Below are 13,158 nucleotides of genomic sequence, written 5' to 3' on the forward strand. Positions count from 1 at the left end.
AACCTGTCACTATTTGGATCTCAATTCTATCATTAAGCTGAGCAGCTGAACGTGGCCATTCAGTCTTTTTGGGACTGTTGGCTCTGTCTACCCCGTAAGGGATTTAGACGTGACTATATATATGCATGTATGTATGTATGTATTTTGTACATAACGCACGACGCTTCAAGGCTGGCCTGGTCTGGTAGCAAAAAAAAACATAATGCGGACAGTTGCTTATCTTCAGTTACATAAATAATATAAACAAAATAATAAGAAGAAGGATAATATTTTAATCTCTGTTCTTGGGCAGGATAAATGAATAAAACTAATAGTGTTTTAAAACATCATGTAATTGTTTATTTTACAAACAATACATTGTAAATAACAGATAAAAAATATGGCGGAATACTTTTTTTTAGAGCATGAATAAATATTATCATGGATTTTTGTATATTAAATAATTATCTATGCTTTATACAAGTATATATATATTTTTATAGTAAAAGTATTTTAATTGAATGTATGAAGGCTTAATTTCCAAAAAACTTGGCACAAGAGGCGTTATTAATTAGTAATTTTTTCGTCATAAAATGTTATATTAGAATCTTACAAATCAAATAACAAACATCTTTGCTTCACAAATTTTTGTCCAGTAGTTTGTTTTTTAATCTATTAATGTTTTACCTAATCAAACATACAAAGGCTTAATATTATCAATGTAATGAGAATTGAAATAAGTTTAGGAATAACCTTACATCTAATTGACATTAACAATACCAGGAATTGCGATTGTGACACGTAATTGAATAACAATTTTTACCAAGAAAAATATTAGCTTACTTTCTTTTTAACGCATCTACCCCGCAAGGGATATAGACGTGATTATATGTATTTATGGCTATTTATATGGCCTTATCAAAGTCCTCCAATAATTCCTTATCACCAAATTGACTAGAATTTTGGTAAAGTAATCCCTTATTCCAAAAAAATAATTTATTTCTTTCTTATTCTGGTATTGGGCACACAAGGCCCCAATGTGGAATATCATTAAACGGTTATAGAACTTGAAAATTTCAAGATGTCTGTTTAAAGATTTAATTATTCGTACCTCAATGAGAAGGAAAACTAGAGGGAACGGAAAAGTATTTGCCTCTTTCTAACCGACATCAATAGGCTATTTTACACCATGTAAAAAAAAATATAAAAATGCACGTATCTTATAGATTTTGTAAAAAATAAAAGAAAAACATGGATTATTATTCATAAAAGTGCAATATGGATTTTATAATTCAATTTAAAAAATCCTCTTTTTTAATCTGTTCTTCAAAAGTCGAAAACGCTATCCGCCATGTTGGGTACTGACGTGACGTCATACTTTTAGTAAACAAATATCGAATCGAAAACATATTGATGATGTCAGGCTCTGTTTATTTTGAAATTTTAAAATTTCTATCACGTTTTTGGGTTTTTACTCTTTAATAATTTAATAGAATCATGGAAGACGGTTTTGTGAAAGCAGACAATATAAATCTACCGAGGATTAATACGTTGATGGTGGCGAAATTTTTTGCGTCCAATCCCGATTTCTGTTCTGCTGAGTTAAGAAATGTTAAAACAGCGATGTAAGTATTTATTGTATATAATAGACATAATTATAATTGTATATAATTGTATATAATTTATATAATTGTATATAATTTTATAGACAATGCCTTTGGATCTCTTCTTGCTAATTTCAACCAAGTGTTTCTCATTTTAATATCACTTGGCAGTGGAATCCACAATTTTTCTGGTGTTTTTATACTAATATTCTTGCATTCAGGAACAAGACACCAACAATATGTATTGTAATTCATTATTACAAAAATCTTTTTACTTTAGTCTTACGTAGAGCCGTATTGTTTACTAAAAGTATGACGTCACGAGTCAAAACAGCATGGCGGATGGCGTTTTCGCGCGAAAATACAAAATCATAAATAATAAATCGTTTTTAGAGCACTTTTCGGCTTCAAAAAATTTTAATAAAAATTCTATAGGTATAACACAGTCTCAGGATTGATTTAAAACAGTTTTCAAAAAAGAGTGTAATAGCCTATTTGAAAGAGATGAAAAAGAAAAAGTCATTCGAAACTTTGAATTCCGATTTTCTTATGTTTTGAGTCGGTCTTCCGTTGCTTATTTTTTAAGCTCCGCTGATTTTTTTTAAACTTTGATTTAAATAGCAGTCTCCTTGTGGTCAGCGGAGCAGAGTTGCAGCTCGTGGTACTCCGGAGGACGCTCCTCACTCTCTTCTAAATCCAGGTCCAGGTCACTTTCTGAAATGAAATATACATACATACATAACAGTCTTGAAACGACTGAAAGGCCACGTTCAGCTGCATGGCTGGAAATTGAATTGGGATTGAAATAGTGACAGGTTGCTAGCCCATCGCCTACAAGAGGAATCCCATGTTTGTAAGCCTATCCCTTAGTCACCTTTTAGATGGATATATAAAATGTTTATTCGACAGTACATTTACAACATCTGTGAAAAATATATGGATTTTTTCTATTCCAAAGTGCCACTCGACACATAATAAATAAAACACAACATCGCCATTTTCAGTAAAACCAAAAGAGTGTTTTTTTTTTATTATGATACATTTAAAAATAAATCATAAATCCCAAGCAACTGAATTTACACAGGTTGTAGTAAGTTTTGTGCTAACAGAATGTCTCTGTCTAGCACATCCGGAAAGAGACGTAATTATGTATACCTAAGGAAGCCCCAGACTTCTGCCTCGCAGGAGGCTTATCTGGAAAAACCATAGAAGACAAGAATAATCTACTTCCTTGAAATCCAAATCCTAAAACCAATGAGAGCACCAGGTTTTGGCCTCATTGGCTAACCATTTACCTGGTGGTAGGCAAGATGAGGCCTAAGATGGTGCAAGCAAGCTCAAATAGTGCCTATTCACTCTTGCCATGAAAATCCCCAAGTTGTATGTATTAGAGAAGAAAGATGCGGGAATTACAAATCACAGCGGTTCGCATGATAAAAGATTTGACGAATCGCAAGGGGCGTAGGGGATATCGACTAAATTCATCTAACCGTATAAATAAGACAAGAAATATCAAAATCCAACTCCTAAGGTTGACTGGAAGAGATTGCTTTAGCGATAAATCCGCCTTTGTACCTCATAACCTGTTTTGCAATAAAGAGTTTATCTATTCATCTACACTTACCAGAGAAAGCACCAGATTCCGGCCTCACTGGTGGCGCCAGGATGTCACCATCGCTCGCGTGCCTCGCTCTCAGAGTGCCCACATTGCTGACCACTGGCCGGTTATGGAGGTCACACTCTGACCCCTCTTCTGCTAGGTAGCAGGCGCCTCCGTCGTAGCCAACGACTTCTATATAAGATGAAGTATAGCTTGTAACTTTAGTGATCTTCGTGATAAATAATGAAATAGTTGTAATTAAGACTTATTTTAGTGTAATTGTTACAATATGACGATCGGAATTGAAATTAAAGAAAGCCCCTCACTATGGCCGAGGGTTCAATTGGGAATACACAAAAAGATTTACAAATTGGTGACTTTAAACATAGTATGCACTTTCACCACTTTTAGGCTTATGTCTTAGTTGGGTTAAGTTTATCTATTTGATGGGGTCACAGACTTACTTCTGAATCTTAGTTATAAGCGCATACTGGGCTTACCCAGGAAGGATGCAAGGATTTCACAAATGGGCTGCATGTTAATTCCTCAATAGACAATTCATGGATACAAAAATACCTCGTAACATACATTTCTGTGTATTAAATATATTACAAACGAACAAATAAACAAACGTATTATCCAACTTACCAACAGAGGGAGGTGGATAAGGCCTTCCGATACTCATCCGAGACTCAACAGTGTGGTGCACCGCTCCCGACCTGTCAATCTGATCTATATCCTCATCCAACCAATAAGTAAACACATTGGACGCTTGTCCTTCCTCCAACGGTACCAAAGCATATTTCGGACGATCTTTAGACCGAATCGATTCATTAAAAGACTGCTTAGTCTCTTTGGCTTTATACAGCGCCTTGTTCCTCTCTTCTGCTACCATTTTCTCATATTCAAAATCATCTCCGACAGGAGTTTTACTTAACAACGACTCATCTTCTTTAGATTCGCCTATATAAAAATTCGATACTTCAATTTCAGTAGCGTCAGTGTCTTTATCATCGTCAATGCTTTCTTTTGCTTTCTTTGACGATTTTATGTTAGTGTGGTGTTTCTTACAGGGTTTTTGGTCATTGATAACTTCGTTTGAAGATAATTCTGGTTCAGCTTTAGGAGCTCTTTCAGGTGTCAGGCTGACATCTGATAGACAGATTTCTGAGTCTGGATTAAGAGGTATGTGTAGATCTCGTGTGGACCGTTCCCAGTCCCGTCTGTGTATCACTTCATCGATGACGCTAGGGGCGGAGTGGTATCGGGCTTCTACCTCGTCTTTGATTTCGTGATGAGATTTCCTGCGGTTCGGAATCTCCTCGTGGCTTCTGTGTGCTGATAGTGGCTGTTTGGTGCTTCCTGTAATAGTTGGAAATTCAGTTATTATTAATACAAATGCATATTTTAAAAATAATCATAAGCCTGATTCATTGTTTGACTGGTACTACAATATATTAAATCTATTGTGTATTTTGTAAATAGAAAATAAATAAAATAAACTTAGGCCAATCCTAACCCGTAACCTCATCCATGAGGGCAAGATGTAATTTTAGAGGAAGTGACACTTTTGCCAATTACAGATTCGAGAATAATACATAGCGAATCATGCTCCTCATCCTTCTGTCGTATGTCCTGGCCTCTTTGGCGGGCATGGGGTTCCCACCACGATCCAGGAATGGGTTAGATCAATCATGGTTATACTTCCGTCTCCTCTTATTTCATAATAAGCAATAGAAAATCAATTACCTGAAGTGCTTGGCAAGTGCAGGGACACTGCGCTGCTGCCAAAACGACGACTGAAGAACTCACTCGCGCGTCGGTGTGACCCTGAATCTATAACAACACAAATTCTTATAAGAATTATGAGTGTTTGTCAATACTGGAGCAAAGTTAGCAGCCGCGACCCGTGCACCCGCTGGGTAATGTTTGTACTGCACATTTGATTGCCAATTTTCTAAGCACTATTTTGTGGACGCATTCTGGATTGTTTTGAATTGATCATGACAAATGACGACTAAATACTTATTGTGTTTCAGATGATTCGTATGTTCATACATTCAAATCTAATACTCCTTACAGGGTAGACAGAGGCAACAGTCTTTAAAGACTAAAAGGCTGTTTGACTTGAAGAAATTGAGATTAAAATAGTTTCAGATGATGGTTGATAGAAACCCAATGGTGCAAAAGGACAACACCAATAGGTGACAAAATTATACAAAATAGATTAAGAAATTGAGTGACCGGATAGTAAACACGTGATAAGGGAATGTGATGATGTGAAAGAAGATGTAGTAACAGGAATAGAAAAGGGTATGTTAAAATGGTTTAGTCATGTGGAGAGGTTGAATGAAAGCAGGTTGACTGAGCAAATATACAATTAGAGTGTAGATGGAATAGCAGGAGTGGGAAGGCCAAGATAAATGTACCTTAATAAATTAAGGACATCCTGGCAAGGTCTTGGCTGGTCAGGTCAAGAGTACCCAAAACCTTGCATAAAGAGAGTTATGAATTTGGAAGAAGCGAAAGAAGTATGCTGTGATCGTGGCAAGTGAAAAGATGTAGTCTCTGCCTACCCGGGAAAAGTGGTGATTTTATGTTTGTATGTAGATTAAGAAGTGTTCTTATCCCCGATCGATCATCAAATTGAAAGTAATGAAATTGCAATGGATGATTCAAAATCTACCACATCAAGTGATAAGCAGGACTCAACAGTGCCAATGCCATCTAAGTTTGGTGATCGTGACACACAGACTAACATACACACCATGGCTGGCTGGCTTTCGAGGAGGTTTGCCCGTACTAGAAGAGTCTGAAACACCATTACAGTTTAGAGAGAGTCTATAAAATTGTTCTAAATTAATTCAACTACATATATTTTTGTCCGCGAGCATTCACCAGACAGGACTTTAATCTTTGAACCTTTCTTGGTCTGAATGGATGCCTTTACGTTGACGAATTGTTTAAAGATGCAAAATCTTGTCGGCCAATCGTTTCTGTTAATGATTATGAAAGAAGATAGAAGAAACATCACCATACCTGAATTAGTATCATCGTTCCAGCAGCAAAGCCAGCACAGGAGTAGCAGTGGCGCGCACAACTCCGGAGCCAGAGTGGACTCGCCTCGCCTCGCGCCCATGCTGAGGACCTGAGGCTGACCTGGAAATGAAAGGATGAGGTTTTGACAGCAGTTGGAACAGGCGTATCAGCTGAATGATTAAATAACTTCATATAACATATAATTGATAATAATAATAACTTCATAAAATACATAGGTTGACTGGAAGAGATTGCATTAGCGATAAGACCGCCTTTGTACGATCTCTGTCTGATTTATGTTGTTTTGTATGTTTTACTCTAATGGTGCAATATAGAGTTAGTTATCTATCTATCTATAACTAGCTTTTGCGCTTGAGTTTCGCTTCCGTGAGAATTTCCAGCATAAAGCTTTTGTATTCCTAAAGGCCTATTCTAGCTGTGTAGCAAATTTCGACAAAATCAGTTCAGTAAATTTGTTGTAAACACACAATTTTTGTCTAGTGTGGATTACGTCGACCTTACGGAAAAGACTAAAAGCCAAGAACATCTGATGAGCTGGCATGAGGAGACTTAGCATGTAGTGAAGCGAAGGAAGTATGCAGGGATCGTGACAAGTGTAAAGACCTGGTTTCTGGCTACTTCCCCGGGAAAGGCGTAACTTTATATTCGTCACTACAGAGTCAACAGTTTTGAAAAGACTGGAAGGCCACATTCAGCTGTATGGCTTAATTATGGATTTGAGATTTAAATAGTGACAGCCGCTAACCCATGGTATAAAAGAAGAATAAGAAGAACAAGTATTAGACTTTCCCTTTTGTAAAATTCAGGCAATGTAGAGCTTATAAACTTGGTTCTTCTTTAATGCAATGGATACGCAGCCTGTTACTTTACTATCTTAATCTCAATAGGAGATTTGAGGACCCACGCAAATACTGCTGGACAAACATACATACATACGGTCACGTCTTTATCCCTTGCGGGGTAGACAGAGCCAACAGCCTTGAAAAGACTGAATGGTCACGTTCAGCTATTTGGCTTAATGATAAAATTAAGATTGAAATAGTGACAGGCATCGCCTAACAAAGAGTCCCAAGTTTGTAAGCGTATTCCTTAGTCGACTTTTATGACATCCATGGGAAAGAGATGGAGTGGTCCTAATCTTTTTTGTATTGGTGCCGGGAACCACACGGCACTACTGCTGGACCACGGTTGTAAACATCCGAAAATTTCCATAACGATTATGATCCATTAATAAATGCAACAATTTGGGGAAATCTGTCGCTCTTGATTTACGAGTCATTAATACAATCATTAAACAACGGAAATATGGACTTTGACGTCACTACACCGTTTATGAGTACTTATGAGCTTATTGCTTTTTATTTAGGTAATGAATTTAGGGACTTTGAGGCGCCCTTTTTCTATAACGATCCTGAGTTCAACCTTCCAATTCCTTTCTCTTGACTAAAATATTCTTCTTTGTATTTAATATTTTTGTTCTGCCAAAAGCCCGTTAATATAATTAATTCCCCTGAGAAAGGGTACCCGAAACCACCGAGCTTGCATGAAGAGAGTTACGAATGTGGATGAAGCGAAGGAAGTATGCAGAGATCGTGGCAAGTGGAAAGATGTAGTCTCTGCCTACCTCTCCGGGAAAGAGGCGTGATTTTATGTAAGTATGTATTTATGTATAAGAAAGGGTGTTTTAAAATTTCATTAAAGCATAATTATAATAATTGTGGGAATAGATGTAGTATAACGTAGAGACGATTATCGTTATTTCTCTGCTATTATATCAGAGACATGAAGTTTGCCGCGAATGCGAGAGTTCCTAACGCGGATTTTCTGTGAAACTTCTCAAACCCAGCACTTGGTCGACTTTTTTTAATCTAAATAAACAAATAAAAATGAACTTTTTTTTTCTCTCCACAACAATACAATTGGTGTCTCAATTATACCATAACTAATAAGTATAGGTTTATAGTATAAATGGTATAGTAAGTATGTTTATTATACATTTTTTTTATTATCACCCACACAAAGGTTCTCTGCTTAACCCAATGGTAGACTGTTAGATAATGCTATTGGCATTAAGTCCGCCTATTGTCTTTACAAATTGTAATTGTTACAATAAAGAATAAATAATATACATAAGTTGCATGAATGGTCTGTTGTGGAGAACTGCTGCCTGAACTGGATATCCGAAGTAACCTGTCATAGATATCTACAGGATACCAATCTGCGCGGGAATAGAACAAGTTACGTATTTATTTATTTGTCTTCGCTACTAGACCATGGAAGCTTGCTATAGATGAATCTACTTATTCACTTAGTCGTCCTTTACAATGTGATAACACTCTAAAGGGGCGGGAACCACACGGTATGTATCGGCATAATTTCTAAATTATTAAGTCTCTGTGGTAACTCGTTCGCTTTCTAGCACCACTGTTTATCATCTTTTTGTGCGTGACAAGTAATTTATAATTAAGTGGATACTCTATAGCAAAATGTCATGGAGTTTGATACTCCAGGTAGGTATTTACAGGGTATTTTCACTGCCATAATAATTTAAAAATAAATTACTCTTCTCGATACTGATTAAAACTATATTAAAACAAAAAGTATCGTATATACGTACATACACAAATTTAAGTATCGTACTCGTATTAATACAAAAAAGAAACTTTATATCAAAAATCTAACAACCTTTATTTTATAAAATCACAACTACATTTGATATTTATAAACAAAGTCTTAAAATATAAACAGAACATACACTAAGATGCGTCTTCTATATTTAATTAAACTTTGCCTTACTTAAATTGTTATTTATCACTATTTCTACTTTCTAAGATAACCAGTAACTGTAAGTACCTCTAAGTAAAATAGGTTCACAAAAAAATTTTCTCATTAAAATCCATCCAATTCCGTCAATGTACTATTTATTATAAATAAGCATTAATAATATTGATATTGATTACAAACTAACTCTTACCAAAGGACCAGACAAATCTACAAGGATCACATTGGAACAGCTAGGTCTCCACCAACCGCCGGCAACTGAACTGTATCCACATGAGAGCTCACTCTGCTTTGAATCTGACAAAACATTCGGAAACGAGAGTGGTGAGGAGGCTGTGGGCACACTGAGTGTAAATTTATAAGAAATAATATCTTTATTTGCATGAAATGGGTTAACTTAAATGATATTGTGGCGATAACTATACGCCACAAGCCACAGAAATAAAAAATAAAATCACGCGACGCTATCAATTAAAAACAGCGAAAATCGCGCAAGCAATGATTTCACGGATTGGAGCAATATATACAACCTCCGACACAACATCGTCTGTCGCGCGGTTCCCCAGGTATCACACCAGCCTAGCGAAAGATATTCCCTTTGGTGGCGGTCGAGCCGAATCATCGCTCTCGCTTCAATATTAAATTAAAAATTATATTAAATTGAAATGATTACGAATATCAATGTGACGTATATAGGCTAGGATCACTACCATCTCTTTCCCATGGATGTTGTAATAGGCGACTAAAGGATAAGCTTAAAAACTTGATATTCTTCTTTAAGGCAATGGGCTGTCACTATTTGAATCTCAATTATATCATTAAGCTGGACGTGACTTATCAGTCTTTTCAAGACTGTTCACTCTGTCTACCCAGCAAGGGATAAAGTCGTGATTATACGTATGTATGTACATATGTACGAATATCAACTCTATCATTAAACCAAACAGCTGGACGTGGCTCATCAATATTTTCAAGACTCTTAACTCTGTCTACCCAGCAAGGGATATAGACGTGATTGTGTGGGTTTGTTCCCATTCAGTCACACCTCGATCTGTGACACTGTTACTCAATGGCACTTTGTATTCCCGATCAGTAACACTGGTTAAGAATATTTTTTATAAAAGCATTTCTAATGTTTATTTAATTAAGTAGTTCTTAATTGAAAAAGAATAAGACATGTAACGAATTAGTGTAGAAAAAACATATATTGTAGTCTTCGATCTTATATCTTTTTGGCCTTCCAGTTCCACGAAAACTAGTGTTAATTGTGCTTTGAAATACGCCGCAAGTGAGCTGGCGCAGGGTTCAAGTAATTCAGGTAAGTAAATGATGTCACTTAATAAACAATGAAAAACATTGCAACAATATACATATGTATTTTATACACTAATTCGTTACATGTCTTATTCTTTTTCAATTAAGAACTAATTAAACAAACATTAGAAATGCTTTTATAAAAAATATTCTTAACCAAACCAGTGTTACTGATCGGGAATACAAAGTGCCACTGTGTAACAGTGTTACTCATTGGGAAAACGATAGTTGCAATGTGTACCACTGCTACACAACGGGAATTTTTTTCCCATTGAGTAACAGTGTTACAGATCTGGGTGTGACTGAATGGGAACAAACCATTGTGGGTTTGTATGTTATAGTAAGTTCCCAGTGTGTCTCCGTCCCAACCAAGGCGCCGGAGTGGCGCGGCCACATAGACGCGGCACCGCGCAGGCATCGATCGTAGTTCGGGACGTATCGGCTCTGAAGCTCGGTTTTCAGGACATAAGCTCAAGGTTAGGTCCCAAAGAACTGTCCTGATACACTTTGTTACATAAATCATGGATTTTCCCGGATTGGTAGGACGGGTAGGTAGGAATCTTTCCACTTGCCACGATCCCTGTTCATTTATTTCGCTTCATACATACATACATATATGGTCACGTCTATATCCCTTGCGGGGTAGACAGAGCCAATAGTCAAAAGACAGAATGGCCACGTTCAGCTATTTGGCTTAATGATAGAATTGAGATTCAAATAGTGACAGGTTGCTAGGCCATCGCCTAAACAATAATCCCAAGTTTTGTAAGCCTATCCCTTAGACGCCTTTTACGACATCCATGGGAAAGAGATGGAGTGGTCCTATCTTTTTGTATTGGTGCCGGGAACCACACGGTCTTTCGCTTCATACACATTTATTACTCTGTTCATGCAAGTGTAGGTTACCATTATACAACATACCAAAAAAAAGATAAAGCTAGCCCTAAAGTAGAGTTGTATTCTGGGACTTTTGAGTATTATTCCAATTTTGAACCTGTTGCGGGGATACTCCCTCAAAAGATAGATACATATAATATATAGTAGAAAGATATTAAAAATAAAACCTTCATTCACTATCACAATAAATTTGTAGGTTATATACATGGATACATAAATAACAAAGATGAATTTGCATTGTACATGTATGTTCCATGAACAATGATAGACAGTGACGTTACGTTTATATCCCTTGCGGGATAGACAGAGCCAAGAGTCTCAAAAAGACTGAATGTCCACGTTCAGCTTTATGGTTTTATAATGGAATTGAGATTCAAATAGTGACAGGTCGCTAACCCAACGCCTTCAAGAAGCATCCCAAGTTTATAAGCCCTTAGTCGCTCTTATACGACATCCATGGGATTAAATAGAAATTTCCAAATTTCGGATATTGGCTAATTAAAAATGGGTACAATTTAAGGGCTCACCAAAATAGCTTTTGTTTTCCAAATTTTATTACCCAGTAAAATAAATTAACTCCATATAAATTAAAATTAATCTATACTTAGTTTCCCAAAGTAAAACGTATTAAGCTTCAAAATAAGTATACACACGTCAGAATAATCGTACGTTGTGTACAAATATTCTTTTGATTGCCAAAATGGATAAATGCTCACCAAATATTGTTTCACTAAAACAGTAACATTGATACCAAAATGTACAGTTCAAATTTGCTTTATTGTAATCAAATTATGTAACCAAAATCCAAAATATATTATGGTCAAGCTAAGATTACGTAATATAAACGTTATATATACGTAAAATATAAAGTGCCATTGATTATTTTTAAGTACAAATTAATCTTATAAGATAAGATTGTATAAGACTGTAATTATTGTGTTCCTTTTGAAGTGCCATTGATTATTCTTAAATTAATCTTATGAACACTTTAATAAAATTTCTGTTTTAATTTAGATTTTTTATTTCCTCATCTACCAATGGTTTGTTTCATTGTATACCTTAGTCATTATGTGTTGCAATAATTGACAACAAAGTAATTATGTAACTGCATAAAAATATATAATTAAATGCATAATGCATTAATTATGTAACTTGTGTTTGGTGTAATCAATATTATATTTGGTATGAAAAAAATATTTGCGGTTGACTGTAATTTTTTCCCTCAGCATAGATAACTAAAATGAAAGTAATAAAATAAAATATTGGTAACATCTCCTTAGCGATAATTTACAAAATTTGGACTCAAATTGACTTTAAAGGTGTGTATTTATTTTTATAGAATGTAATAAAAAGCAAAATAGCTTTATTTCTAGAATATTTTGTGATACACAATTTGGTGAGCATTTATCCGTTATGGCAGGCACTTCGAATTTATTGGAAGTAATATAGGTGCATTTCTGGTAGGCGTTTAAACACAAGCCATTAAAAATGATATCAATAGCTTCCACGATGATCCAGTGTGTTTCAACACATTTCTTCCTGCGTGAATTGTGAAAGTCAATTAGGGGAAAGGTTGAAATTTTTTAGAGAATAAATATATGCGGTACAGATTACACAGATTGAGTAAGCCTCGAAGTTTGAAACTTGTGTCACGAGATACTAACTCAACAATCTATATTTAATAATATATACTTATATAGATATCCGTGTGGCTCCCGGCACCAATACAAAAATGAATAGGACCACTCCATCTCTTTCCCATGGATGTCGTAAAAGGCGACTAAGGGTTAGGCTTACAAACTTGGGATTCTTTTTTTAGGCGATGGGCTAGCAACCTGTCACTATTTGAATCTCAATTCTATCGTCAAGCCAAATAGCTGAACGTGGCCATTCAGTCTTTTCAAGACTGTTGGCTCTGTCTAA

At 35.7% G+C, this 13,158-nt stretch overlaps 1 protein-coding gene across 3 annotated transcripts; it reads right to left on the minus strand.

Annotated features, from left to right (window-relative positions):
- Window positions 1-1,235: 1,235 nt before the first annotated feature.
- On the minus strand, window positions 1,236-12,707 carry LOC132903459 (uncharacterized). Of its 3 annotated transcripts, XM_060951891.1 has the most exons (8): window positions 11,952-12,707; window positions 9,218-9,321; window positions 6,223-6,342; window positions 5,951-5,995; window positions 4,933-5,019; window positions 3,832-4,545; window positions 3,208-3,375; window positions 1,236-2,297 (listed from the first exon to the last, which is right to left on the minus strand). In XM_060951891.1, exons 3-8 carry the CDS (start codon window positions 6,320-6,322, stop codon window positions 2,197-2,199), a joined length of 1,215 nt encoding a protein of 404 aa, XP_060807874.1. In that variant the 5' UTR covers window positions 6,323-6,342; window positions 9,218-9,321; window positions 11,952-12,707; the 3' UTR covers window positions 1,236-2,196. The 3 variants fall into 3 exon arrangements, with proteins under 3 accessions (XP_060807874.1, XP_060807875.1, XP_060807876.1); XM_060951892.1 differs by lacking the exon at window positions 9,218-9,321; XM_060951893.1 differs by lacking the exon at window positions 5,951-5,995.
- Window positions 12,708-13,158: the final 451 nt, after the last annotated feature.

The sequence above is a fragment of the Amyelois transitella genome, chromosome 26, assembly GCF_032362555.1.
Source record: "Amyelois transitella isolate CPQ chromosome 26, ilAmyTran1.1, whole genome shotgun sequence".
Classification (NCBI taxonomy): Eukaryota; Metazoa; Arthropoda; class Insecta; order Lepidoptera; family Pyralidae; genus Amyelois; species Amyelois transitella.

What these genes read in the sequence shown, in the direction of transcription:
- LOC132903459 (XM_060951892.1), bottom strand. Translation starts at nt 6,322, where the DNA reads ATGGGCGCGAGGCGAGGCGAGTCCACTCTGGCTCCGGAGTTGTGCGCG. An exon ending in GAACGATGATACTAATTCAG is followed by an intron (nt 5,996 to 6,222) that starts GTATGGTGATGT and finishes ATGGTGTTTCAG; the next exon opens with ACTCTTCTAGTACGGGCAAA. An exon ending in TTATCCACCTCCCTCTGTTG is followed by an intron (nt 3,376 to 3,831) that starts GTAAGTTGGATA and finishes CATCTTATATAG; the next exon opens with AAGTCGTTGGCTACGACGGA.